The sequence below is a fragment of the Misgurnus anguillicaudatus genome, chromosome 20 (assembly GCF_027580225.2).
Source record: "Misgurnus anguillicaudatus chromosome 20, ASM2758022v2, whole genome shotgun sequence".
NCBI classification, from domain to species: domain Eukaryota; kingdom Metazoa; phylum Chordata; class Actinopteri; order Cypriniformes; family Cobitidae; genus Misgurnus; species Misgurnus anguillicaudatus.
Genome location: NC_073356.2, coordinates 26,460,211 through 26,482,335, shown reverse-complemented (window position 1 = coordinate 26,482,335; position 22,125 = coordinate 26,460,211). Strand labels below are relative to the sequence as shown.

At 37.0% G+C, this 22,125-nt stretch overlaps 2 protein-coding genes across 3 annotated transcripts; both read right to left on the bottom strand.

Moving 5' to 3' along the window:
* Positions 1-99: 99 nt before the first annotated feature.
* Positions 100-12,501, bottom strand: kat2b (K(lysine) acetyltransferase 2B). The gene is made up of 18 exons (XM_073858412.1): positions 10,969-12,501; positions 9,967-10,105; positions 9,723-9,868; positions 9,339-9,425; positions 8,282-8,463; positions 6,181-6,372; positions 6,013-6,107; positions 5,796-5,924; positions 5,480-5,622; positions 5,186-5,394; positions 4,435-4,561; positions 4,239-4,349; positions 3,899-4,042; positions 3,706-3,820; positions 3,458-3,488; positions 1,892-1,955; positions 1,716-1,799; positions 100-1,295 (listed from the first exon to the last, which is right to left on the bottom strand). The coding sequence occupies exons 1-18, from the start codon at positions 11,167-11,169 to the stop codon at positions 1,098-1,100; spliced, it is 2,397 nt and encodes a 798-aa protein (XP_073714513.1). The 5' UTR covers positions 11,170-12,501; the 3' UTR covers positions 100-1,097.
* Positions 12,502-12,657: 156 nt separating this feature from the next.
* Positions 12,658-17,766, bottom strand: rab5aa (RAB5A, member RAS oncogene family, a). 2 transcript variants are annotated; one of them, XM_055220180.2, is made up of 6 exons: positions 17,605-17,766; positions 15,587-15,819; positions 15,364-15,515; positions 14,568-14,690; positions 14,387-14,480; positions 12,658-14,294 (listed from the first exon to the last, which is right to left on the bottom strand). In XM_055220180.2, the coding sequence occupies exons 2-6, from the start codon at positions 15,750-15,752 to the stop codon at positions 14,179-14,181; spliced, it is 651 nt and encodes a 216-aa protein (XP_055076155.1). In that variant the 5' UTR covers positions 15,753-15,819; positions 17,605-17,766; the 3' UTR covers positions 12,658-14,178. The 2 variants fall into 2 exon arrangements, with proteins under 2 accessions (XP_055076155.1, XP_055076156.1); XM_055220181.2 differs by having other exon boundaries at positions 15,587-15,914; positions 17,605-17,764.
* Between the last annotated feature and the right edge of the window lie 4,359 nt (positions 17,767-22,125).

Below are 22,125 nucleotides of genomic sequence, written 5' to 3'. Positions count from 1 at the left end.
CTCCTTAAAGTATTGCACTACACAGTAATATGTTACATTTAACCAGCAAATGAACTGCTTTGTTGACTCATTTTCTGTAAGAAGATAGTCAGACACGTGTTTTCATAATGCAGAAATTGTATTCATTGCTTAATAACATACTTAAAATGGTAACTTGCCAACAAAACTGGCATCTAAGTAGCTGAAATATTCAACAGGGATAAAAAAACAAAAAGACAATTTTGACAAAATTTTCTTTGATTTAACAGAATATCTATACCTAAAAAGTGCAAGACAAAAAATTGTGCAGTTTGTGCAACATTGTTCTCTAAAGAAATACTCAAAAGTAGACATTTTATTCACATTAGTTGCGCAAAATTTTTAGTCATTCTACAAAATATGCTGTCTTTAAAATCAAAGGACCTTAAAATAGCTTTACCCCCCATTCCCCTCAATGTAGTACAAAGTCCTGCTCTTTTTAAGTATTTAAAAATACAAACATTTTAGAAAATGACAATTTACAAGCCATTTCACGTAATATTTACATACAAAGGGTGACCTTTCTTAATAGAAGTGCGTTGATAAAGATAAAGCATATGAATTATTTTTTTCTTCTTGTACAGGGAATGCTCCTCAATAAACCACATCACCAACACGCTCTGGTACAAACTGCACATGTGCAAGAAATCATTTCATCATGTATGCTAGTATTCACCACAATTCCTTTAGGTTAAAAAATAAGTGCTGTTCAATATTAGAGTAATTTTAAGCATCTCTACGTCCTGTCCTACAATATAAATATACAGTTTTTCCATCAAATTGATCTATATAAACAGTTTATCTCTATTATGTACACACACACACACACACTAGCTTGTAGGCTACACATGCACATGAAATGCATACATACAGTCATACATACAAACACTCGAGCAAAATTGTTCCGCAACGTTTGGCCAAATGAACGTTTAAGACAGAAGAGAGAATTTTCACATGTGATGATGTCATCAACGTACTCATCAATGACATCATCAACCAGATATGTAAGCGCCTTTGTCTAGGACAAACAGTGAACAGAAATGAGACACAAGATGTGGATGGAGAAAAAGAGGTAGAGATTAAAGGGATGGCAAGAGGCCCGCCTCTTTGATCTTGGTGTAAAAGAATTTCTCCAGTAGGTTGGCACATTTGTAGTACTCGCTTTCGGGAGGGTTGTACTCTCGACAGTTAGTGAATATCCGCTGCATGTCGGCCATGAACAGTTTTCGTGTCGTATAGTAACGACTCTTTAGGCGTTCACTCATCGTCTTCAGATCTGGATGGACAAACAACAAACATATTTGTAAAAACCCAACTTAAGTTCTTACTTTTAATTTACTTTTACATAAAATCATCCTATATATTATAAACATTCTGTTGAAATATAACCACGATATCCTAATATTGACGGAGTAAGACTGAAATCAAACTTTGATCCCCCTAATCCAATCATTAAGATACTTTCACCTAATTGCAAATGCCTGGATTTTACAGCCAGAGTCACATTTATGTACGGACAACCTTTGGTGGTGGTCTTGTTAGACCCCTGCTTGGCCAGAAACTTTTATGTCAACACTTTTTTATTAATATAAGTAGGAAAGTTAATAGTATTATAGATCTTCTAATCTATAATTTATAATCTAATTCGTTCAGATTGAGTGTAAAATGTATTGTGTGTAAACAAATAATTTCAGATCCATAGGAAAGCGGATGACTTGGTAATAACCAGGGGCCTCATTCTTCTTTACAGGTTCCATGAAGGGCCATGCATTTTGATGTGACTGTAACGTATAAAAACACGTTACCCTTACCTATTTTATTTTCACATACATTATATAAGTTTTTTGAAACGCATAAAGCAATGCAAATATACCTTGACCTGCTGTAAAATGTTCTTTATGGTACAATACAACTGGTCTGGATCCTTCAGTTCTTTGCTGGGAAGAAAAAGGCCCATTAACTTTTATGTTTAGAGGAACAACTAAATACAAAATTACACAACACATATTGGTCAATGACATGACATGCATATTTATGTGTCAAGGGGCATTATATATTATAAAAATAACTTGATGTGTCACTTTACTTTATTTTTAAATACATTTTCAGTATTTTTTTAATAATACATTTAAAAAAAGTTTTGGCATCTAAAACTTGGCATCTAAAATGGCAGGCGGTGCAACTGTCCGTACAAATTAGTAGTTTAAAGGGAAACTTGATTTGATTTTTACCGTTTTGGAATCCATTCAGCTGATCTCCGGCTCTATTACGCAGTGCCCAAAATTGTCCCCATGCTATTGAAAGTTACCAAGGGGACTATTTTCGGGCACTGCATAATATAATTGCGCCTGCTGCAGCCATGTTACGGCAGCAAATTTCTTGATTATTAGCCAGAATGAGAATATAGTTCCTAGCCATATCAGCATAGAAAATCGCAACTTTTAATTTTCCGTCAGTCTAAGTACACAAAGTAACTACAGAAGAGCCAAATTTTAAATAAGGTTTTTTTTGGGGTTATTTTTGAGTGCGATGCTAATGGTCTAATCAGATTCAATGGATTGTGCTAAGCTATGCTAAAAGTTGTAGCGCCAAACCCGGAGATCGGTTGAATAGATTCCAAAACGCTAAAAAAATCTAATGTTTCACTCTAGGGGAGGTAATTAGTATATTTAAAAAAAAGTGGAGTGCCCCTTTAACAAGAATAAACATTAAACATGATATCACATCTTCCAGTGAACCCCAGGTGGTTTTTATAGCTCAATGAAAAGTTTTAAATTTCTCTTAAATACTGAAAAAAATAGCTACTTTAATGTAGGCTGATAAACTTTCTGTGTCAGGTTGTACAACCAATGTAAAACTAAAAAAATGCTATCTTATCAAACACATTTTAATTGTATTTAAAAAATATATTTATGAATTTGATATCACAAGCACAAGCTTATACCAGCATCCAAGTAGACGTCAGTTGAATGTAAAATCTTTGCTTTGAGTTCAGTTGGTACAACCAGAATGTCGAAAAGGTACTATGAACCCCCCTCCCCCCAAAAAACAAGCTAAATAATTTTAATTAGCTAATAAAGCTAAAAAAAATATTGTTCTTAAATGTATAGTCCTTAAATGTTAGTTTCAAACTTTCAAACTATTTTCAGGATTGTAATTTTAAATGCTACTATCAAATAAACAAACAATCAGCATGACACAGGGAGCGCATTAAAACTTATCTGGCAAATAGGCAATAATTGGTTGTACCACCTGACATTTTGTAAATTATCAAAAATATTGTGAAAAAATATGTACTGAAATGTAAAAAAACTTTTTAAAACACATATATATAAATATGGATTACATCCCGTTTTAAAAATAAATTTTTAGGAGCATATTTTCTTATTGACCCATATGTTTAACTGTGATGTTTTGCATTGAAGAAACACAAATGTACCTTTTTCCCAATGGCTTCCAGCCCGTTTCACCTATACAAACACAAACAAACAGATTAAGCTACGAAAAAACATCAACCTTGAAAGCTACAAATGTCAAAACAACACTACCACAAAACTCTATTTATAATACTTTCGGAAAAAAATAATACTACTAATAATAATAAATTGTGTGTATATAGTTTTAGGTTAAGTACATTTAATGATCTTTTCAATAATATATCAACAAATACTTAAAACAGAGACGTACAGATTCCTGGAATGCTCTCAATGGGGATCTGCCGAACTCCTTCCTTAAAACAGGACAAACCCGGGTAAACTTTACGAATCTGAGCTTGCTTGCGCTCTATAAGCTTCTTGATGATCTATAAACGAGAAAATAAAAAGTGATGATGACAGAAGAAGCATATATTGTTATACGGTATGCAAACTCTATAACATACCTCTTTTTGTTTCTTTATAATGACGGAGAACTCAGTGTAAGGGATGCAGGGATTGAGTTCACAGCCCATCAGTGTTGCGCCCTCATAGTCCTTAATGTAGCCCACATACTTAGCCTTCGGCACTTTAATATCCTTAGAGAATCCCTGACATAAAACAAGCAATATAAGCTAAGTTCACTCTATAGGCACATGTTGACTATGCTTATTTATTAGGGTTCTAGTAGATCATGACAGAATACCATTGTAATGCAATGCTCTACCAACTGAGCTACAGGAACACTCTTAAAGGCACAGTTCAGCCAAATAAACACCTGTTTTGGCTACACTCCAGAACACTGACCTGTTTCTTGAAGTAGCCAATGGCATATTCATCAGCGTAGGTGAGAAAGTTGAGTATTTCATGTTTGATGTGATACTCCTTCAGATGATTCATGAGGTGAGTTCCATAACCCTTACAAAACAAATGAATGGAAAAAGTGCATAAGGGCATAGATTGTGAAGAAATCGAGGAATACATACTGTATGCGATAACATACCTTGACCTGTTCGTTGGAGGTGACGGCACAGAACACAATTTCAGTGAAGCCTTGAGTCGGAAACATTCGGAAGCAGATTCCTCCAATAACACGACCGTCTTTAATGAGAGAGAGAGTCTTGTGCTTCCTGTGTAAAGAGGAAGTAGATTCACAATGTTATGTCATCTCTGATTCAAGAGGAAACAGGCCAAAGGTTGATTGCTAGAATATTTTTTAGCATCTGTCGAAGACTTGTTTTGGGCTGCAAAGTATATTGAAACTACCAATACATTGCAAATGTGCATAATGCTATATGTATATCACAATGGTTGTAATAACTGAATATTTTTAATACTTTTAAAGTGTAGTCACAGTTCTAGGTCAGTGCAGATGACTTTTAAAGTTTTAAATATATTACATAATATTTTTAATAGATTTTACAGACATATTGGAGTGGTTTCCTTAAGCCGGGACTAGGCCTTAGTTTAATTAGGAAAAATAACTAGTTTTAACAAACATGCCTTCAAAAAACATTACACAAAAAAGGGCACTGATGTATTTTGAGATTTGTCAGTGCAAGTTGTTTTCAGTTTGGACAGCTCTTACATTTATTTTAGTCTAGGACTACTCTAATCCCTGTTTTTTAGCAAGTTATCACATTTTTATTCAATATTATGCAGCCCTAGACTTCATCATACAAACATGTGACTTATGAAAACATTAAGGTGATGATTATTTTGGATTTTATTTGGTTGTAATGTGACTAACGTACGGGTCAAAGACGAGGCGTGTGATGTATTCTTTAGGCATGCGGGGAAGCTGGTGAGAGAAGACGTTCTGCAGGCCAACAAGCCACATGAGGATTTTCTTATTGGGCTTCTGGTTGAGGGAGTTCCCAATGACATGAAATTCAATGACACCACGCCTCTCCTCCAATCGAGCAGCTTCATCACGAGCAGAATGGGCTGACAGAAGACTGGTCTGAAAAAAAATGAGAGCGATTGCTGCTTAGATTTACAGACAACGTATATTTCAGCATACTGTATTAGACCAACACTCTGTTTACCTCAGGTCCCAGCATGGCAGTAGGATCAGTAATTGTAGACATGACTTCATTAATAAGTTCCATTGGAATGTCACCGACCACGCGAGGTCGTTTGTTATCCTCATGAGATAAAGGCTCCGAAGGCTTTCGTTTTTCTCCACCTACTGTATTTACACACACATAAATGTGCATAAAGTCAATTGTAATGAAGTAACATTAATATTCATTTTGTTATCCTCGCAGTGTTGTTGTTTATAATAACTGAATATAGCATATTTTCTTGTTTTTAATTATGCAAATTATAATAACGTATACATTTAGCTGTGCTGACTAGTACCTGGATTGGGTTCCAGAGTGGAAGCTGTTTTCCGGGCTGGACTTATGCTGCCACCTCCGGCCAGCTCCACAGATGCAGGACTGCTGCTATAGCACAAGGGGCGTGTCACAGGCGAAGCACTAATCACTGAACCAATCAGAGAAAAACATATTTACATAGTCATGCCAGAGAGAAGTGTTTATTTATGCCATAATAATTCTAACACTGTTAATCACTGTGGGAATTTGTCCTCCTGATAAACCAACCATAAAGTTTTCACTCCAGATAGGTGAATTGTGACTATATACCTCCTCCTCCAGCATAGACAGAAACCTGCGCATGACACAAACGTTCAAATAAATACAATATCCGATTTGTTTGGAGTATTCATGTTTTAATTGCTTACTTGGGAAAATGTGTGAGAATGAGCGTGCGTTTTTCGGGAGGCAGTTTGTCTTTCTCCTGCCTGGCTTGTTCCAGCAGCTGCTTCCTCATAACAGTGAATACAGAGCGGAGAAAAGTGCGTCCGAAAATCTGTGTGGCCTCGTACCGAGGAAGGCTGTCACAAAACTGGGGCACGTTACAATAACACAGCCACCTGTAAGCACACACCAAACAATGCAGTAGTCTGCCAACACACCAATGTCAATAGTGTTAAGTGTTAAATTATCAAATTGAGTCACAGCAATGTTTTTTCCAATGCCTTCAACAAATGACTGGATGGTTAGCTATTAGAGATAACTGGATAGCTTGGATGCAAAACCCTCCAAGTGATTCTAAGTGCATCTTTTCTTGTAAATGAGCATTTTTATTAGGCACTTTAATTTAGATTTGGTTAAATTTCACTTTAATGGCAAGGTTATTAGTCAGTAATTTATATGCATTATTTAATTGGTATTTAACAAATCTGGCTGCTTTTTGCTGCAAAACCATCAAAGTACATGCAAAAATTTCCACTTTAAAAAAGTTTCCAGACACTCTTCACTGTCCTTTCTAAATAAAGGTAAGTGTCTGAAAAATTCAGTAAATATCCTAATATATTCGTAAACCGCTTTTCACTGGGGAAAATGCTCTTGCACCGTCCAATTTTGAAAAATCTGGGATTAAAGGATTAGTCCATTTTCTTAAAAGAAAAATCCAGATAATTTACTCACCACCAGGTCATCCAAAATGTTGATGTCTTTCTTTGTTTAGTCGAACAGAAATGATGTTTTTTGAGGAAAACATTGCAGGATTTTTCTAATTTTAATGGACTTTAATAGAGCCCAACATTTAATACTTAACTCATCACTTAACAGTTTTTTTCAACGGAGTTTCAAAGGACTATAAACAATCCCAAACGAGGCATAAGGGTCTTATCTAGCAAAACGATTGTCATTTTTGACAAGAAAAATAACAAATATACACTTTTAAAGCACAACTTCTCGTCAAGTAGATCCGGTCGTGATGCGCCAGCTGACCCCACGCAATACGTCATGACGTCAAGAGGTCACAGAGGACGAACGCGAAACTCCGCCCCCGTGTTTACAAGTGTCTTGAAAGAGGACCGTTCCTACGTTGTTGTATGTCAACTAATACTAATTAATGTCTTTGTGTCAGTTTATTGTTTACAATGGTCCGCAAATGTGTGTTTTATATATGTAACACATGACCTCCCTACGTCACTACGCATTTACGTTAGGTCGCGCTGGACCGAATCTAGACGAGAAGTTGTGCTTTAAAAGTGTATATTTGTTATTTTTCTTGTCAAAAATGACAATCGTTTTGCTAGATAAGACCCTTATGCCTCGTTTGGGATTGTTTATAGTCCTTAGAAACTCCGTTTAAAAAAACTGTTAAGTGTTGAGTTATACATTAAATGTTGGGCTCCATTAAAGTCCATTGAAATGAGAAAAATCCTGCAATGTTTTTCTCAAAAAACATAATTTCTTCTCGACTGAACAAAGAAAGACATCAACATTTTGGATGACATGGTGGTGAGTAAATTATCTTTTTTATTTTTCTTTTAAGAAAATGGACTAATCCTTTAAGCAGATTTGAAGCAGTGTTTGATGAAAGTATAATACGTGGCGAGAGCATTTGTTCAAAATCTTTATCTCATTTTTGATTTAGGTAGCGTTTAGCGGCTTTTGCTAAGCTCTTCATTTTTAAATTAGTTAAAGGCGGGGGGCACAATTTTTGAAAAACGCTTTGGAAAAAGTACTCGGGCTGAGTACCAAAACACACTTGTAGCCAATCACCAGTAAGGGGCGTGTCTACTAACCGACATCGTTGCCGGGGTTGCGTATGTGTGGGCGGGTCTATCAAAAGAAGGTCCAGATTCTATTGGGGTAGGGGCGTGTTTGTTTAGGTGATTTCAAATGTCAACACTGGCTTTCAGAGATCATGCACCCCACCTTTAACATTAACCATAGCCCACATGGCCCAGAAAACATGAAAATAAAAGTGTTTACACATAACATATAAAACAAAGACAAACCATTAGATCCTCATTATCAGCAAATCACCTGGTGTAATTGACTTTATAACCGACTACATCATCATCAGGTGCCCTTTGCCTCCTTTGTGAGGGCGTCTCAAGTTGCCAGTAGTTGATCTGGTTGAGGAACATCTTTGCGAGCTCCACAATGGTTTGTCTCTCCTTAGATGGTAGGTGGCTAAACTTGTACTGCACAAAGTTATTCACACCCTGCCACACAAACAATACAACAAAGCTCTCATAAATGATAATAAACAAGAATCTTAGGAATGTATTTGAGAGAGAAATTACATTTACTGCTTTCAGGATTGAATTGAATTTGCTATCCTCATGTAAAGCTCAGTGGTAGAGCATTGCATTAACAGTGCGGTCATGGTTTGATCCCAGGGAACACACATACTGATTTAAAAAATGTACAGACCATTTCAAAAGATGTAAACAACACGGGTCCAGAAGCACTTCCTGTATCAGTTTTTTAACACTAGATAAATGTTGGGATAAAATACAACCAACAGAACATATAGAACCGAATCAAAAGGTTAAACAAACATCTTAAAGATAATAATATATGTTAAATAAAAAAACAGACTGAAACAGGAAGTGTTTTAGGACCAGTGTTGTTTACATCTTTTGAAATGGTCTATAGCTTGTAATGCACTGTAAGTCGCATAAATGCATAAATGTAAATTTACAGTGTAAATGTGCTATAGTCTTGATGTATTCAGGTACAAGAAAATAAGTGTTTGCTTATGTTTACATTTATAAACATAAAACTATGTCACTAAATACGCTGACAAACATGGTACTATTAATGTCTGGTCAGGTATGCTGAAAGGGAGTGTCTAGGGTTGTTTGGTATGACAATGTATACAAGTTGCTTTTTATTAGTGCATCACAACAACATATGAAAAAGATAATTGTGGAAAGCTAGGAAGCTTTTTAAAATGTTACAGGTTCCATAAAATATGCTTTTAATATATAAATAAAACTATTTGCATGATTTATCTATATCTTCACACATGCTTCACGGACCTGATATTGATGATTACGACTAAATATTTGACATTTGAGACACGCTTGGCTACCTGTTCAATGCTTGGTTTTTCGAAAGGTGGACTTTCCAGAGCCTCCACCACTGGCCTTCCCATCTGCAGGATGCATTTCCTCAGCAACTAAAAGACAATTGAAACACATATTAATAGATGAAGTGCACAAACAGAAGCAAACACTTTTCACAGTAAACATCAGGCCTTACTGTTAAAAAGGGAGTAGTTCAATTAGTTTAATTATCAAGCTGTTATCGCACAAAAGATTAGTTGTCACAAAACAGGCTTTACTTGGGCAGAAAATGACAGGGAATCAGGAAATGACACGCAAGCAAGATTTAAACTTGGTTTGCCAACATTAACACCACCGCACGACGTGCCGCAACATGTGCCCACATCTGCCAAGCCTATGCCCTCACTTACTTTGAAGAGTGAGAAGTAAACTTGTTTAGTGTCAGGATCCTCCTCTTTATGGACACACGTGTACAAATATTCCACATCCAGTACAATTCCAAGCAGTCTGTTCATCTCCTCTTCCGACACACTCTCTAGGTGTGTGACGTGGTCACCTGGCCAGTAAGGAAAAATTTAGCAGAATGTACATTTGAATAACATGCTTATTATTCAGTCAAAAATGTATTTGACATTATTTTTACATAATCATTACCTAGGGCGTGGCTACAGCTTCTGCAGGGCTCCATTAGATTAACAGCAATTGGCTGCTCTGCTCTGGGTGGGGTTGGAGGGGGCGGAGTCGGTGGTGGATTTTGACTCTTCCAGCCATTACATTTACAAGCACCTTCGGCCTATGGGAAGACAAAACAAAACATGCCTAAAATTACTATGTTACTAATAAACATCAATACGTGTTTGAACACCCCACTTGATAAAATCCTGCAGTACAAATAAGGATTTGCTATAGTAGTAACTGTACACTTTGTTAATGTATAGCCTACTACACTATTCTGTAGCCTATAATACAGCTATAGTGGACTGACAATACTGTAGTATACTTTAATATTTACAGATTAACACATTTGTTCACGTGGGAAAAACAACAACAAACAAAATCGTAAATAACTTGTCTAAGAGCGTGTTTTTGAGAAATAGCAGGCAACGCCCCCTAAAACACCCAGTAGCAGACCACGCCCCCCTCAGCAGCTGTCATCCTGTCAAAACAAAGACGATGCTCTCTTCTCTCAAGTAATCAACATGAGATCGCGCTTACTATTTTAGCAAAACGCTCCACGTCGAAGCACAGTGACACTTTGGTTTAACTTGACAGAATACGTTGTCCAAAAACTGTGCATATTTATGTTAAAATTAAGCTGACGACCCGCCAAGAGTGTCCGATGTTCACGTCATGATCTTGCCCACAGCGGGCAAACATAGCGATGTTTTATCTCTGTAGACTACGGAAATGATCGCTCTCCCAAATATTGTGTTGTCTTTTTGTGCATTTATTTACCCAGCTGCACAAACTCACGTACATTTGCAATGTAATATAAAGAAGCATGAGGTAAAAGCTTTTGTGCTGCGCTTGCAGATTCAAGAGTGGGTAAAGTATATAACCCTTTCCACCCCTCGGCTTCAGTAATAAGCTAAACTAAAAAAAAAGCTATTATTTGCTTTCATCGCCTCCGTATGTACTGTATGTACTGTAACATACCTTGCACGAAGAATATACACCGAGTTTTTCCAGTTTCTTCGGGCGCGGGGAGGAGCGGAGCTGCGCCTTCTTCACGGCGATACGTGCAGAACCGACGGCGGCGCCTGAACATTCGGTTCCGCCGACTCCTGGCGCTGCAGGAGCCGAGCCCGCCGCACCCACCGCCGGCGAGCCCTGAGGAATCCCCGCGCTCTCCGACATGTCGGAGGTTGAGCCAGATTACGCGCTCAGACGCGAATCCTCGAAGTCCGCCCGTTGTATTGACTCTCTCTAGTCCTCAACAGCGGGAGCAGACATGGCGTTCATCCCTGCCTTTTTATTTGACATTGTAAATCCGCCTCGTCTCCGCTAGGGGAGGCACATAATGAATAACCCGTTATGATTCGGATAGAGTACAAATATGCCATAATTCTGGGGGCGAGCTTTTCAAGGTCAAATTATTTAAAGGGATGAGAAAGTGCCAACTCGATGCTTTTAAGCCAAAAGCTATATGGATAAATAAAGAGGTGTTAAGTTTTTCTCTAACATGAATGTGTTATAAACAACCCATTTCTAATGTCTTCCCTGCATGTCTTTAGTCAGACTCCCTTTAAAAATGGTGTACATAAAGATGGCCTTACATTTTTTGGTAACACTTAAAATCATTTTTATTATCATACATATTAATGCATAAGCTAACACAAACTAACAATGAGCATTGTAATTTTACTACATAATGTTAGTAATGCATATTGTTCATTGCCTATTGTGCACTAACTATTGTTAGCAGACAAGGCGTTTACTTTTAAATATTTCTTTAAAGGTGCAGTGTGTAATTTTTAGAAGGATCTTTTCACAGAAATGCAAAATAATATACAAAACTATATTATCAGGGGTGTATAAAGACCTTACATAATAACCCGTTATGTTTTATTACCTTAGAACGAGACCTTTTTATCTCCATACACCGAGGGTCCCCTTACATGGAAGTCGCCATTTTTCTACAGAAGCCCTTAAAGGACAATTTTTTACTAAGTTGTCTTTGACGATGACATGTTTGTCCAGTGGCGGCTACCGTAGCTTCTCTATGTGTTTCAAAAGCGAGGGGTGAGCAGTGGACTAAGCCATTGGTTGCAATTCGCAACCTCACCACCAGATGCCGCTAAAATTTACACACTGCACCTATTTGCTAAGATTAATAAATGCTGTAAAAGTTGTGTTTATTGTTGTTTCATGTTAAATAATGTAGTAAACTAACGTTAAAACAACAATTTTTTAAGTGTTACCATTCTTGGAGTTGTCACTTAATAATAATTCACTTATTTAACTGTATGTTGATCCATCTACCGTAAATCATTCCTGGAGGGCTTGAGTTTAGCTCCAACTTGCAGGAACCAGCACTCCAGTTTGATTTAAATAGCGCTGATCACCCATTAGCAAAATACATAAACAAAATCTGGGCGATCATAAACCAGACAAGGGTGATAAATAAAAACACTTTTCTGCAATTTACCACTGAATAAAAACAGCACAATATGCACATACATTTCAAATAAATGACTCAAGGTACAATTTACTTGTATACTAATGTATAATTAAACATAAACAATGGCTATTATACATGAGTGTGTCATTTGCACTGTGATGGGATTTCCATTCAGTGTTAAGACTAGAAGTTAATTTGGCCCTCTGAACACAAAATATGATCAATACCATTTATAAGAAATTTATTTGATACATTAACAGTAATATTTAGTTAAATGCATTTTTTTAATTCAAATGGGAATGCTTCAAAAAAAGACAAAAAGTTGAATGTAGCAGCGAATTTATGTGGTACCAGTATCCTAAAGGCAAAAGACTGAGCGAATGTTAAAAGTGGCTGGGTGTGTTGTTTGATACTGGAACAAGCAGAGGAAGAACCATCGTAAGCTTTGATGTATACACTGTTAGTTCTATCAGGTGATGAAAACATTGTTTTTGCTTTCGCATGGAAATTACAATACAGACCACTAAGGAAAAGCAAGAGTTTCTTTGTTAATAACACTACATACATTTTTATAAGACCACCATTGATTATAATTTAACCATTTTGTGAAAAAAGAAACAACTCCAAACCCCTATCAAAGCAATTCCTGGTTACTGTACATTTTTTATGATTATCTAACTCCCTATCAAGCATTAGTCCTGCAACAGTAAATGGAAAAGACGAATACATTGCAACACCCTATTTACAGTAAATTATTTATATATATTTATATCACTCTGGCTGTACTTGAGATAATATCAAGACCAAAAATTAGTGCAAGGCATGAAGTAAGAAACAAACTAAAGAAGAAAATAATGAATGTATCCGGTCTGGTGCATATATGTGCAGGTGAACGTATACTAATTGTATATGCAGAATTGTGTACGTTTCTCTAAATAAATGCACAATGTGTCCTTGTGTAGGCTATTTTATGCAAGTGCAACTCATTTGTAAGGACAGTGCCAATAATGCTTAAAAAACATGAAGGCTCGCTTACTGGTGAGAGAATAACAAAGGGGCAGGATCTTGGATCTACGTCTGTGTGTGTGTCTGTGTGTGAGATTAAGAAGGAGGTGGGCTTGTTGTTTGGCAGCACAACCTCAGGAAGTGGGCAGTCTGCCATTGAACAGAGCCACTGGGACATCCCGAATCAGGACGGGCCAAAAACAAGAAGAGGTGGAGCAAGGGGCGGGGCTAATATGTCTTATCCTCTCTCTCTCTCACCATGTGTGCCATTGAAGTTAAAACTTTGATTTATCTTTCTTAGGCCTTGTAGTGATACATGCATCCATTATTCTTTAAAGTTCATTTCTATAAAACAAAATCATAAAAAAAGATGGAAACAGAACCGAGAAAAAGAAAGAAAGACTGACTGCAGAGTTCTGAATAGCAACAGGGCAGGTGAAGAACTCTTCTGGAAGCCCCACCCTGTATGTCCAGGTCAGGAAAATGGCATATTTGTGACAGCATATATTACAGTATGTCTTAATCATGAATACAGGCCTGGGTCTTTACAGAAATAAACAACTAAACAAAAACACCGCAGATACATGGGCGGGGCAGAGCTTTTGTTACAGCGTAAGAGAGTTGTGGAAATGAAGAAAGCGGAGGCATTTCATTAGTTAGTCAAACTCGGGATGAAGGGCGGGACCTTGCGTTAGTTGTTGCAGTAACAAGAGTTTGGTGGTTGAGGGGGATGTTTTGCATTAGTTGCTGCAGCAGGGAGCCTTAGCGGGTTGGGCTGTCTCTGTGAGGTCCACGCCCCTACTCCGCCCACTGTTGGCTCCGGCAGCTTGGGGCTCACTCTTGGGCAACTTTTTCGCTGAGGAGAAACCAAACACAAAAATAAACCCTAAATATTCAGCTCCTATACTCCTAAAAACACAACCTGTGTTGAAAATCTTATAATCTTACCAATGGCCATGAAGATCTCATTCACATTCATGGAAGTCTTTGCTGACGTCTCCATAAAAAGCAAACTGTTGTCATCTGCATATGACTGAGCATCCTGGAAGAATTAAAATAACACAGGTGAGGAAAACAGCCAAAGTCAGGACCTTGAAATCTCTTTGATCTTCAATAAGGTCATGTATACCTGGAAGTCCACAGCTCTCTTGTTGGCAAGGTCGGCCTTGTTTCCAGACAGAGCAATAACAATGTTTGGGCTGGCCTGCCTCTGAAGTTCCTTAACCCAGTTCTTTGCTCTTGCAAATGACTCCTCATTGGTGAAAGACAGAATATTACAGTATGATCGTAAAGTAAGTGAGAGAAAGGTTACATTGTGTTACTTTTAAAGATACATTGTTACAGTTCCCTTTCGAGGGAACTTGCGCTGCGTCACTGCGGTAAGTGCATCTGAAAGGGTAAGTGCATCTGAATCAAATTCAACCAATGGTGAGGCTTAACGACAAAGACAGGGTGATGCGGAAGCCAGGAAGTATATCGCTATCTGAAATATTGCCAAAGGCGACGTTATAGGGACACAGGTAGTATGGCGAGGGAGATGCAGCGCCTTGTTCCCTTATCAGGAAACTACAGTACGTAACCTGAGACGTTTTCATTTGTCAAACACAACTATGCAAAAAAGCATTTTGGTATGAATCAACATCCACATACAGAAGATATAAGCATTTAAAGCAAACAGTTTAGCACGTGTGCTTAAAAAGTCTAGAATTTTTCTGATATTATCCTAGACTATACAGGGAATAATATGGATTTTTTTCCAGAAAACTTTCAATGCACTTTCAATGACCTGTATCTATGCATGTATATTTTCAAAAACTTCCATGGAGGAACCCTGTTCAAAATACCGAAATAATAACAATATATCAATAACAATGCTCTGTCAGCTAGCTTATTCAGCCACATGTCACGATTTTGATCCTATTTACCTCATTGGTGATATCATAAACTACAATGGCAGCCTGGGCACCTCTGTAGTACATGGGCGCCAAACTATGGTAGCGCTCCTGTCCGGCCGTGTCCCAAATCTCGAACTTTACCGTTGTGTCGTCCAGACACACCGTCTGTGTTAGGAACGCCGCTGTGAACAAAAGATGTGTGAGAAAGCGTACGCACAGGCAAAGATAAATTTAGCAGTGACAAGACCTTTACCTCCTATTGTGCTTTCCTGAAACTCGTGAAACTGCCCCTTGACGAAGCGCAGTACAAGGCTGGACTTTCCCACAGCAGACTCTCCTAGCAAGACCAGTTTAAACTGGCAGATCTTATTGCCCGCGTTGGACCCGTTGGGGCGTGTTGCTCCTCCCCTATTGGCCATGACAGTTGTCAATCACCCAGTCTCCTTTAGGTGGTCACACGCTCACCGAAAGCTGTTCCAGTACTGGCTGCGTGGCACAGAACGTGATCAAAAAAAAAAGAGAAATGAAAAAGAGTATTTTCACGTTGCTTATAGACACAGATGACCTCTTCCTGTTCTTTCCTGGCAAAGTTAAATAGTAAGTAAAATGTTATTTTTTGTTTTTGAGATTCAGTCTTTGAAGACAAACGGTAAGAAGGTGAATGTGTGACACAATGACAGCTTATCACAATCGACTCAAGGCAGTCGTGGGTGTGACTATTTACATTTATGAATTTGGCAGATGCTTAGAGAAGTGACTTTACAGAGTAGTGCATTACAAGGTATACATTTCAATATTTGTGGTGCCTGGGTTTCAAACCCATGACTTTTCGCGCTGCTAATGCAATGAGCTATACAGCCTCAGGGAATCCTAAATATTGACTGATATGTCATCTACTGAAAAGACTCATTTTATTCAGTATAACCTAACATTGATGAAATCCAAGCAGAAAAATTATGTCTGTAACCATGGTAACTCCTTTCGGCACAGAATGTCCTGAGTAAGCAGTCAAAACAAGCATACTCATTTAGCTTGACTAACAGCAAACTGCAACAATTCAACAGGAATGTCACAAAAATCCAGGAATGAAAATGTGTCAAATACTTCCGGCCTCCGAATGACTCCACAGACATTGAATACAAGACTAGACATCTGAGATTTTATGACATTCGCTATTGCGGCATTGACCCCAGGGCTTAAAACAGCACACAAAACACTTTCACTGTCAGAGGAGCGCCATTACTGCTGTTGTGAAATAGCAGACCACAAAAACAGACCCCTAACGCTTGTGCGGCCAGCAATAAAACTGATCGTGTGATGTTGCATCATCAAAAGAGAAGCTAGTGCTCTGACAGTAAGATTCATCTGCATATTAAACAATGCCTTTAAACCAGGCCAGGATATAAGCATGTCTGGGGCAGGATACAAATCACAATGATGGGCTGCATTCATCCAACTGTCAGGTATAGAAGCTTTTATGTGACTTTAGCCAGAAGTAAAACTAAGATCACAAAGCAGAACAACAAAAGCACAGCTTATGACATGGCAAAAGTCAAATTCCCTGTGAGAGACAACGACTGGTGGTCAAAATGCCTTCAATTTTAATGACAGGCCTAAAAATGACAAAAACAAACCAGTGATTTCTGGGTTAAGGTTGACACACAGTCCTCCTGTTCGTGAATCATCAAGCTAAAATAAGCACGTAGTACTATCAACAACAGAGCACTTCATAAGCCCCAAAAAACAACTTGACATTACATTTAAATTTGTGAGACCCAACATAAACTTAACATTTTTAAACACACCCATGACCGTCAAGCCAAAAAAACAAGGCGTCAAGGCAACCCATATTATATCAGATGCTAATAGGCACTTCAATGACAGGAATCATCCACAAAACGAAATAATAACAACATAACTACATTATTTAAAAAGAAATAAAGATCCTGCTTCTAATTTCACTTTCAGTCCAATAATTCTAACGTTACACTGTTTGCAACCCAACTGCATTCCGACATAACCTGCAACAACTAAACACACAACACGGCAGGTCAAGTATACAGTCATACATCTAACGTTAAGGAAGCAGGTCATTTGTATGTATATGTTAGGCTGAACAAATCGGGGTTACTCACTCTTGTGGGTAGAATTTAGTAAAGGGGCCTGTGATATTTTTGACGAAATATAGCAAGCTAAAGTGGCTAACTAGCTTGGGGGATACGCCAAAGCAGAAAACGACACATATAACGGACGTATTCGGTGTCTTTTTACCTGAATGCCAGCCGATATGTTGCGAAAACTGATTTCCGACGAAGGGGTGCTAAAATTTAAGAGAGGTTCTCCTTATTATTGGGGTCGGTTAATGGGAATTTTACCAACCCCGATCAAGTCTCCTCCTTTTTTTCTCTCGCAACTTCCCCTTCAGAACCAAAACACAAACAAGCGTTTCCGCCCCTCATGCCACGTCAGATGCCATTTCCGCCCCGCAATTACGTACTTCCTTGTCTTTAGGGAGCCACGTAAGGCCATTTTGTTAATGTATATATTTTGTATTATTAACAACAATGAAATATAAATATAAACTTAAATAATTACTGTACTTTACTTTAATATTTACCACGGTAATGTTCAAAACACTAGCCTACAGTAATGTATGCAACTGTAAATGTAAATCGGACTTTGATGTGAGAGTTTATCTAGTAAGTTGTCTAGTAATTTTGAGATTTAAATCTCTTCATTTTTGTGAATTAAATCTCTTTAAAACAGTTTGAAGTCCAGTATGCGCTTAGTGCTGAGAAAAAAAATGATGTTGCTGACATTATAAAATCTATCAACAGGGGGCGCAAGGACTCCACATTGTAATAGCGGTGTTAAAATCATTTAATCTTACGCACCTTGGAAAAATCTTGGAAAAGGATCTACGAGAAATCTGGCAACGCAAAGGTCATTGGTTCGAACCCGAGGGAACACACATATTGATAAAAAATGCATTGCAGTATATGTCACGTTGAATAAAAGCCACACCAAAATTAATGTAAATGTTTTTCTTGGATGATCCATCATAACTCTATGATTAATTATATTTCATACTCATTTATAATGGTTCCTAAAACACGATTTCTCGAGCTGTTTGGTTCAATAAAGCATTTTTAGCATTCACAGAAGTATGCTGTTGAACAAACGATTATAGTGGGGAAGAAGTATAAGATGGTAAGAAAGGAATTCATCTTCTAAGAGTGTTTGATTAAAAGGTTATTTGGGGAAGAAAATGGTTCTTCTATTGCACTGCAGTGTGCAGTACATTCCAGCGTTATGGATGTGACAAAAAGGGCACATGTTTTTGGGACACAACGTACTTTGAAGGAATTCTGTGAACTGAAAGGCACAAACCAGAAGCAATAATACCCAACAAATGAAGAAGGGACAGCACTTTAAAGAACATTTAATATTTTTTTGTATGTGCATTTATGAGGAAAGAACTATGTTATGGACGTAACATTTCTCCGTTATACACGTGAAAGTTTGAAATGAAACTATGGGAAAAAAGGCTTAATTTGACCAACACTTTGCATGGGTATTTATATCACCAAATATTGTCATCTAAGACAAAAAATTTACTTTCAATTATAGGTTGACATGAATTGCCCATATAATTAATAAACCATTAATGCACAGCATTTAAAGTTATATTTCTCTCTTAAACATTTACCTTTCTTATTCATTCCAAATGGATGTATTCATCCAGAGGCATAACCTAAACAAAATATTATGAATCAGAAAAATAACTGATATTTTGCTTTATATTGGAAATTTTTGTTTATTTATTCCATATGAGGATTATATTTTTTTTTTTGTTCATTAAAGGCATAAGCAAATTGCTTGTACATTTTAATTGCCCTTTAAAATAAGATGCTGCAAAAAAAACATAACCCCCGAAAGGGTATGTTATATATATAATAGTCCTGGAATGGCATGACTGGTGTGGTTTACGCTAAAAATGAAGATGAATAGGACTACAACCAAATTGGCTCCATGTGTCAAGAAGCGGACAGTTCCCAATGGATCATGGGTAGCACTGATGTCATTTAAAGCAGGTGCTGAATGATCTGAAAGGTTCCTCGCCATAACTGAAGCAATTTGTCAGATTGTTAATCAATAAGTCAACAACAAAATTGCTGAATTTGCAGTTTCATTCAATGATTTCATGCTCCACTCCAAACAGACTCTAGTTCTGCTTTTTGTCAATTATTTTATTCTATTTTTGTAAAGCTCTTCATTCTTAGTTTGTTGTTATTACACTAATACTTTTTAAAACAAACTAAACAATAAAATAATTATTCATGTTTAATCTAATAATCTTTAAAGTCATTTATTATGTGTTAAATGCAATAATTTTATTCAAACAGTTAGTGATTAATATGGCTACTGAATATGTAAACAGAACACAATGGAAACACCCAAACCACTACACAGTACATAGATCTTAAAGTGCATAAATGAATATGTTGCAGTAGTTTATCAAAGACACAATCTATTTCGGAGCCATTTAATTTTCTTTCCTGGAAGAAAAAGTCAATGTTTAAATCCCACCAGCTGCCTTTACGACCTACTGTGTCATAATTATATGAGACTGCTGTTGTAGCTGTGGTCCCTATGGGGTCCAGTGGTACTTTAATCGGCCTCTGTAGAATATAGACCTGAGACTCTTTTCAAATATAATGCAATATTCAATTTAAGCTTATGGCAAAATTGGCATCACCTTGATGAAAACAGGATTAAAAAAGTGGGGCGTTATTCGAATAATCAGATAAAACTTAATACCAAAACAAAATACCATAATAATTTGTTAAGTATTATTTTAGTTAGTATAATAAATCACTAACCAATGTTAGTTGGTCGTTGGTCAGATTATAGTCTCAATATAGTAACTATAAAACCTTTAGCATTTTTAGATTTGCATAGCAGATTAAATACCCACAAAGTGACACTTAAATATATGACACAAGTCAAGTACATTTATTTATTTAACAAAAGTCGTTACCTTTTAAAAAGGTCTCAATATGTACCATTTTGTTATAGATACAGGTGCTGGTCGTATAATTAGAATATTATGAAAAAGTTAATTTATTTCAATAATTCCATTCAAAAAGTTTAAAAACTTGTATATTAAATTCATTGAAGCACTGACTCCAGCTGCAGTCCAATCTTTGTGAGTCTCCTCCACATTTTTAATGGGTTTTGTTTCACAATCCAGGGTGCGGTTATCCCTATTGCTTGTACATTTTTTTTCTACCACATCTTTTCCTTCCCTTCGCCTCTCAATTAATGTGCTTGGACACAGAGCTCTATGAACAGCCAGCCTTTTTTTTGCAATGACCTTTTGTGTCTTGTCCTCCTTGTGCAAGGTGTCAATGGTCGTCTTTGGACAACTGTCAAGTCAGCAGTCTTCTCCATGCTTGTGTAGGCTACAGAACTAGACTGAGAGACCAATTAAAGGCCTTTGCAGGTGTTTTGAGTTAATTGACTGATTTGCACCAGGATTGAACCTTTTCACAATATTCAAATTTTCTGAAATACTGAATTTGGGATTTTTCTAAGTTGTCAGTCATAATAATCAAAATTAAAAGAAATAAACATTTGAAATATATCAGTCTGTGTGTAATGAATGAATATAATATACAAGTTTCACGTTTTGAACGGAATTAGTGAAATAAATCAACTTTTTGATGAAATTCTAATTATATGACCAGCACCTGTATGTACCTCTAAGATGCCAGTGTGTACGTTTGAGGTACCAATATGCACCTTTTAGGTACAAACGTGTACTTTTTATGTACCACCCCAGTGATAACTCTTGTACCTTTTTTCTTAGTACATACTGTATTGTGTTTATCGTGTACTAGCCATTTCTGTTTGTAACACTGTGTATTAAAATAAGTCTGAAAATAGGAGCTCATCCTTGAGGATTTGTGGTGATGATGGCTTTCATCATGATTCACAGTGTTATATATTCATGTATTCCTCTGACAGGCCGTTTATAAAACCTGTAAGTGTGGCAGTGTCTGAAACATGAAGTACAGTACATGATCCTATTAAAATTCAGCATGAAATAATTATATGCAAAAAAAATTAGACACATGGTCATGCAGGTCAGTCTATCTATCTTGTATCTCATTCTCATTCCTTCACATGCAGAATCAGTTAAGCTGAACAGCAGTTTTCCTTATTTTCCTCTAGCAGATACAGTAAGGTATCACACAGTTATCCTAGCCAATTTTAAAAATATCATGACATGGCTTTACGAGTGTAGACAGAAATAGAGTGCTGACCGACTGACTCAGGACGGAGAGATGGGACTTATCAAAGGGACTGTCCCATTGCAAAGGTTATTTGTAAAGAGTATCGACAAATTGACATTCTGGAGTGTATTTGCGTAAACGAACATCTGTACAGGATGATTTCATAAAGAAATCTTAAGGGCAACTTGACAGTTTTGAAAGTGCTAGATGTTTAAGAAATAAATCATTAAAGCCAGTCTGACAATGTTTTAGCTGGCTCAGAATAATGATCAGGAAACCATTGCAGAGCTTGGTTCCTTATCATAGTCTCTCTTCCTTATCAGACAGAATCACACCACTATACAGCTCTCGAAATGAATCTGTCAGCTGCACCTGAGAGCTCTTGTTGATTCTTGGCTGCTGGTTCTCTATTACGTGAACACAAACATTTCATTCAACACAGCACAATCCTAATATACAAAACAAACCCTATAATGATCTGTCAGTTGGCAAG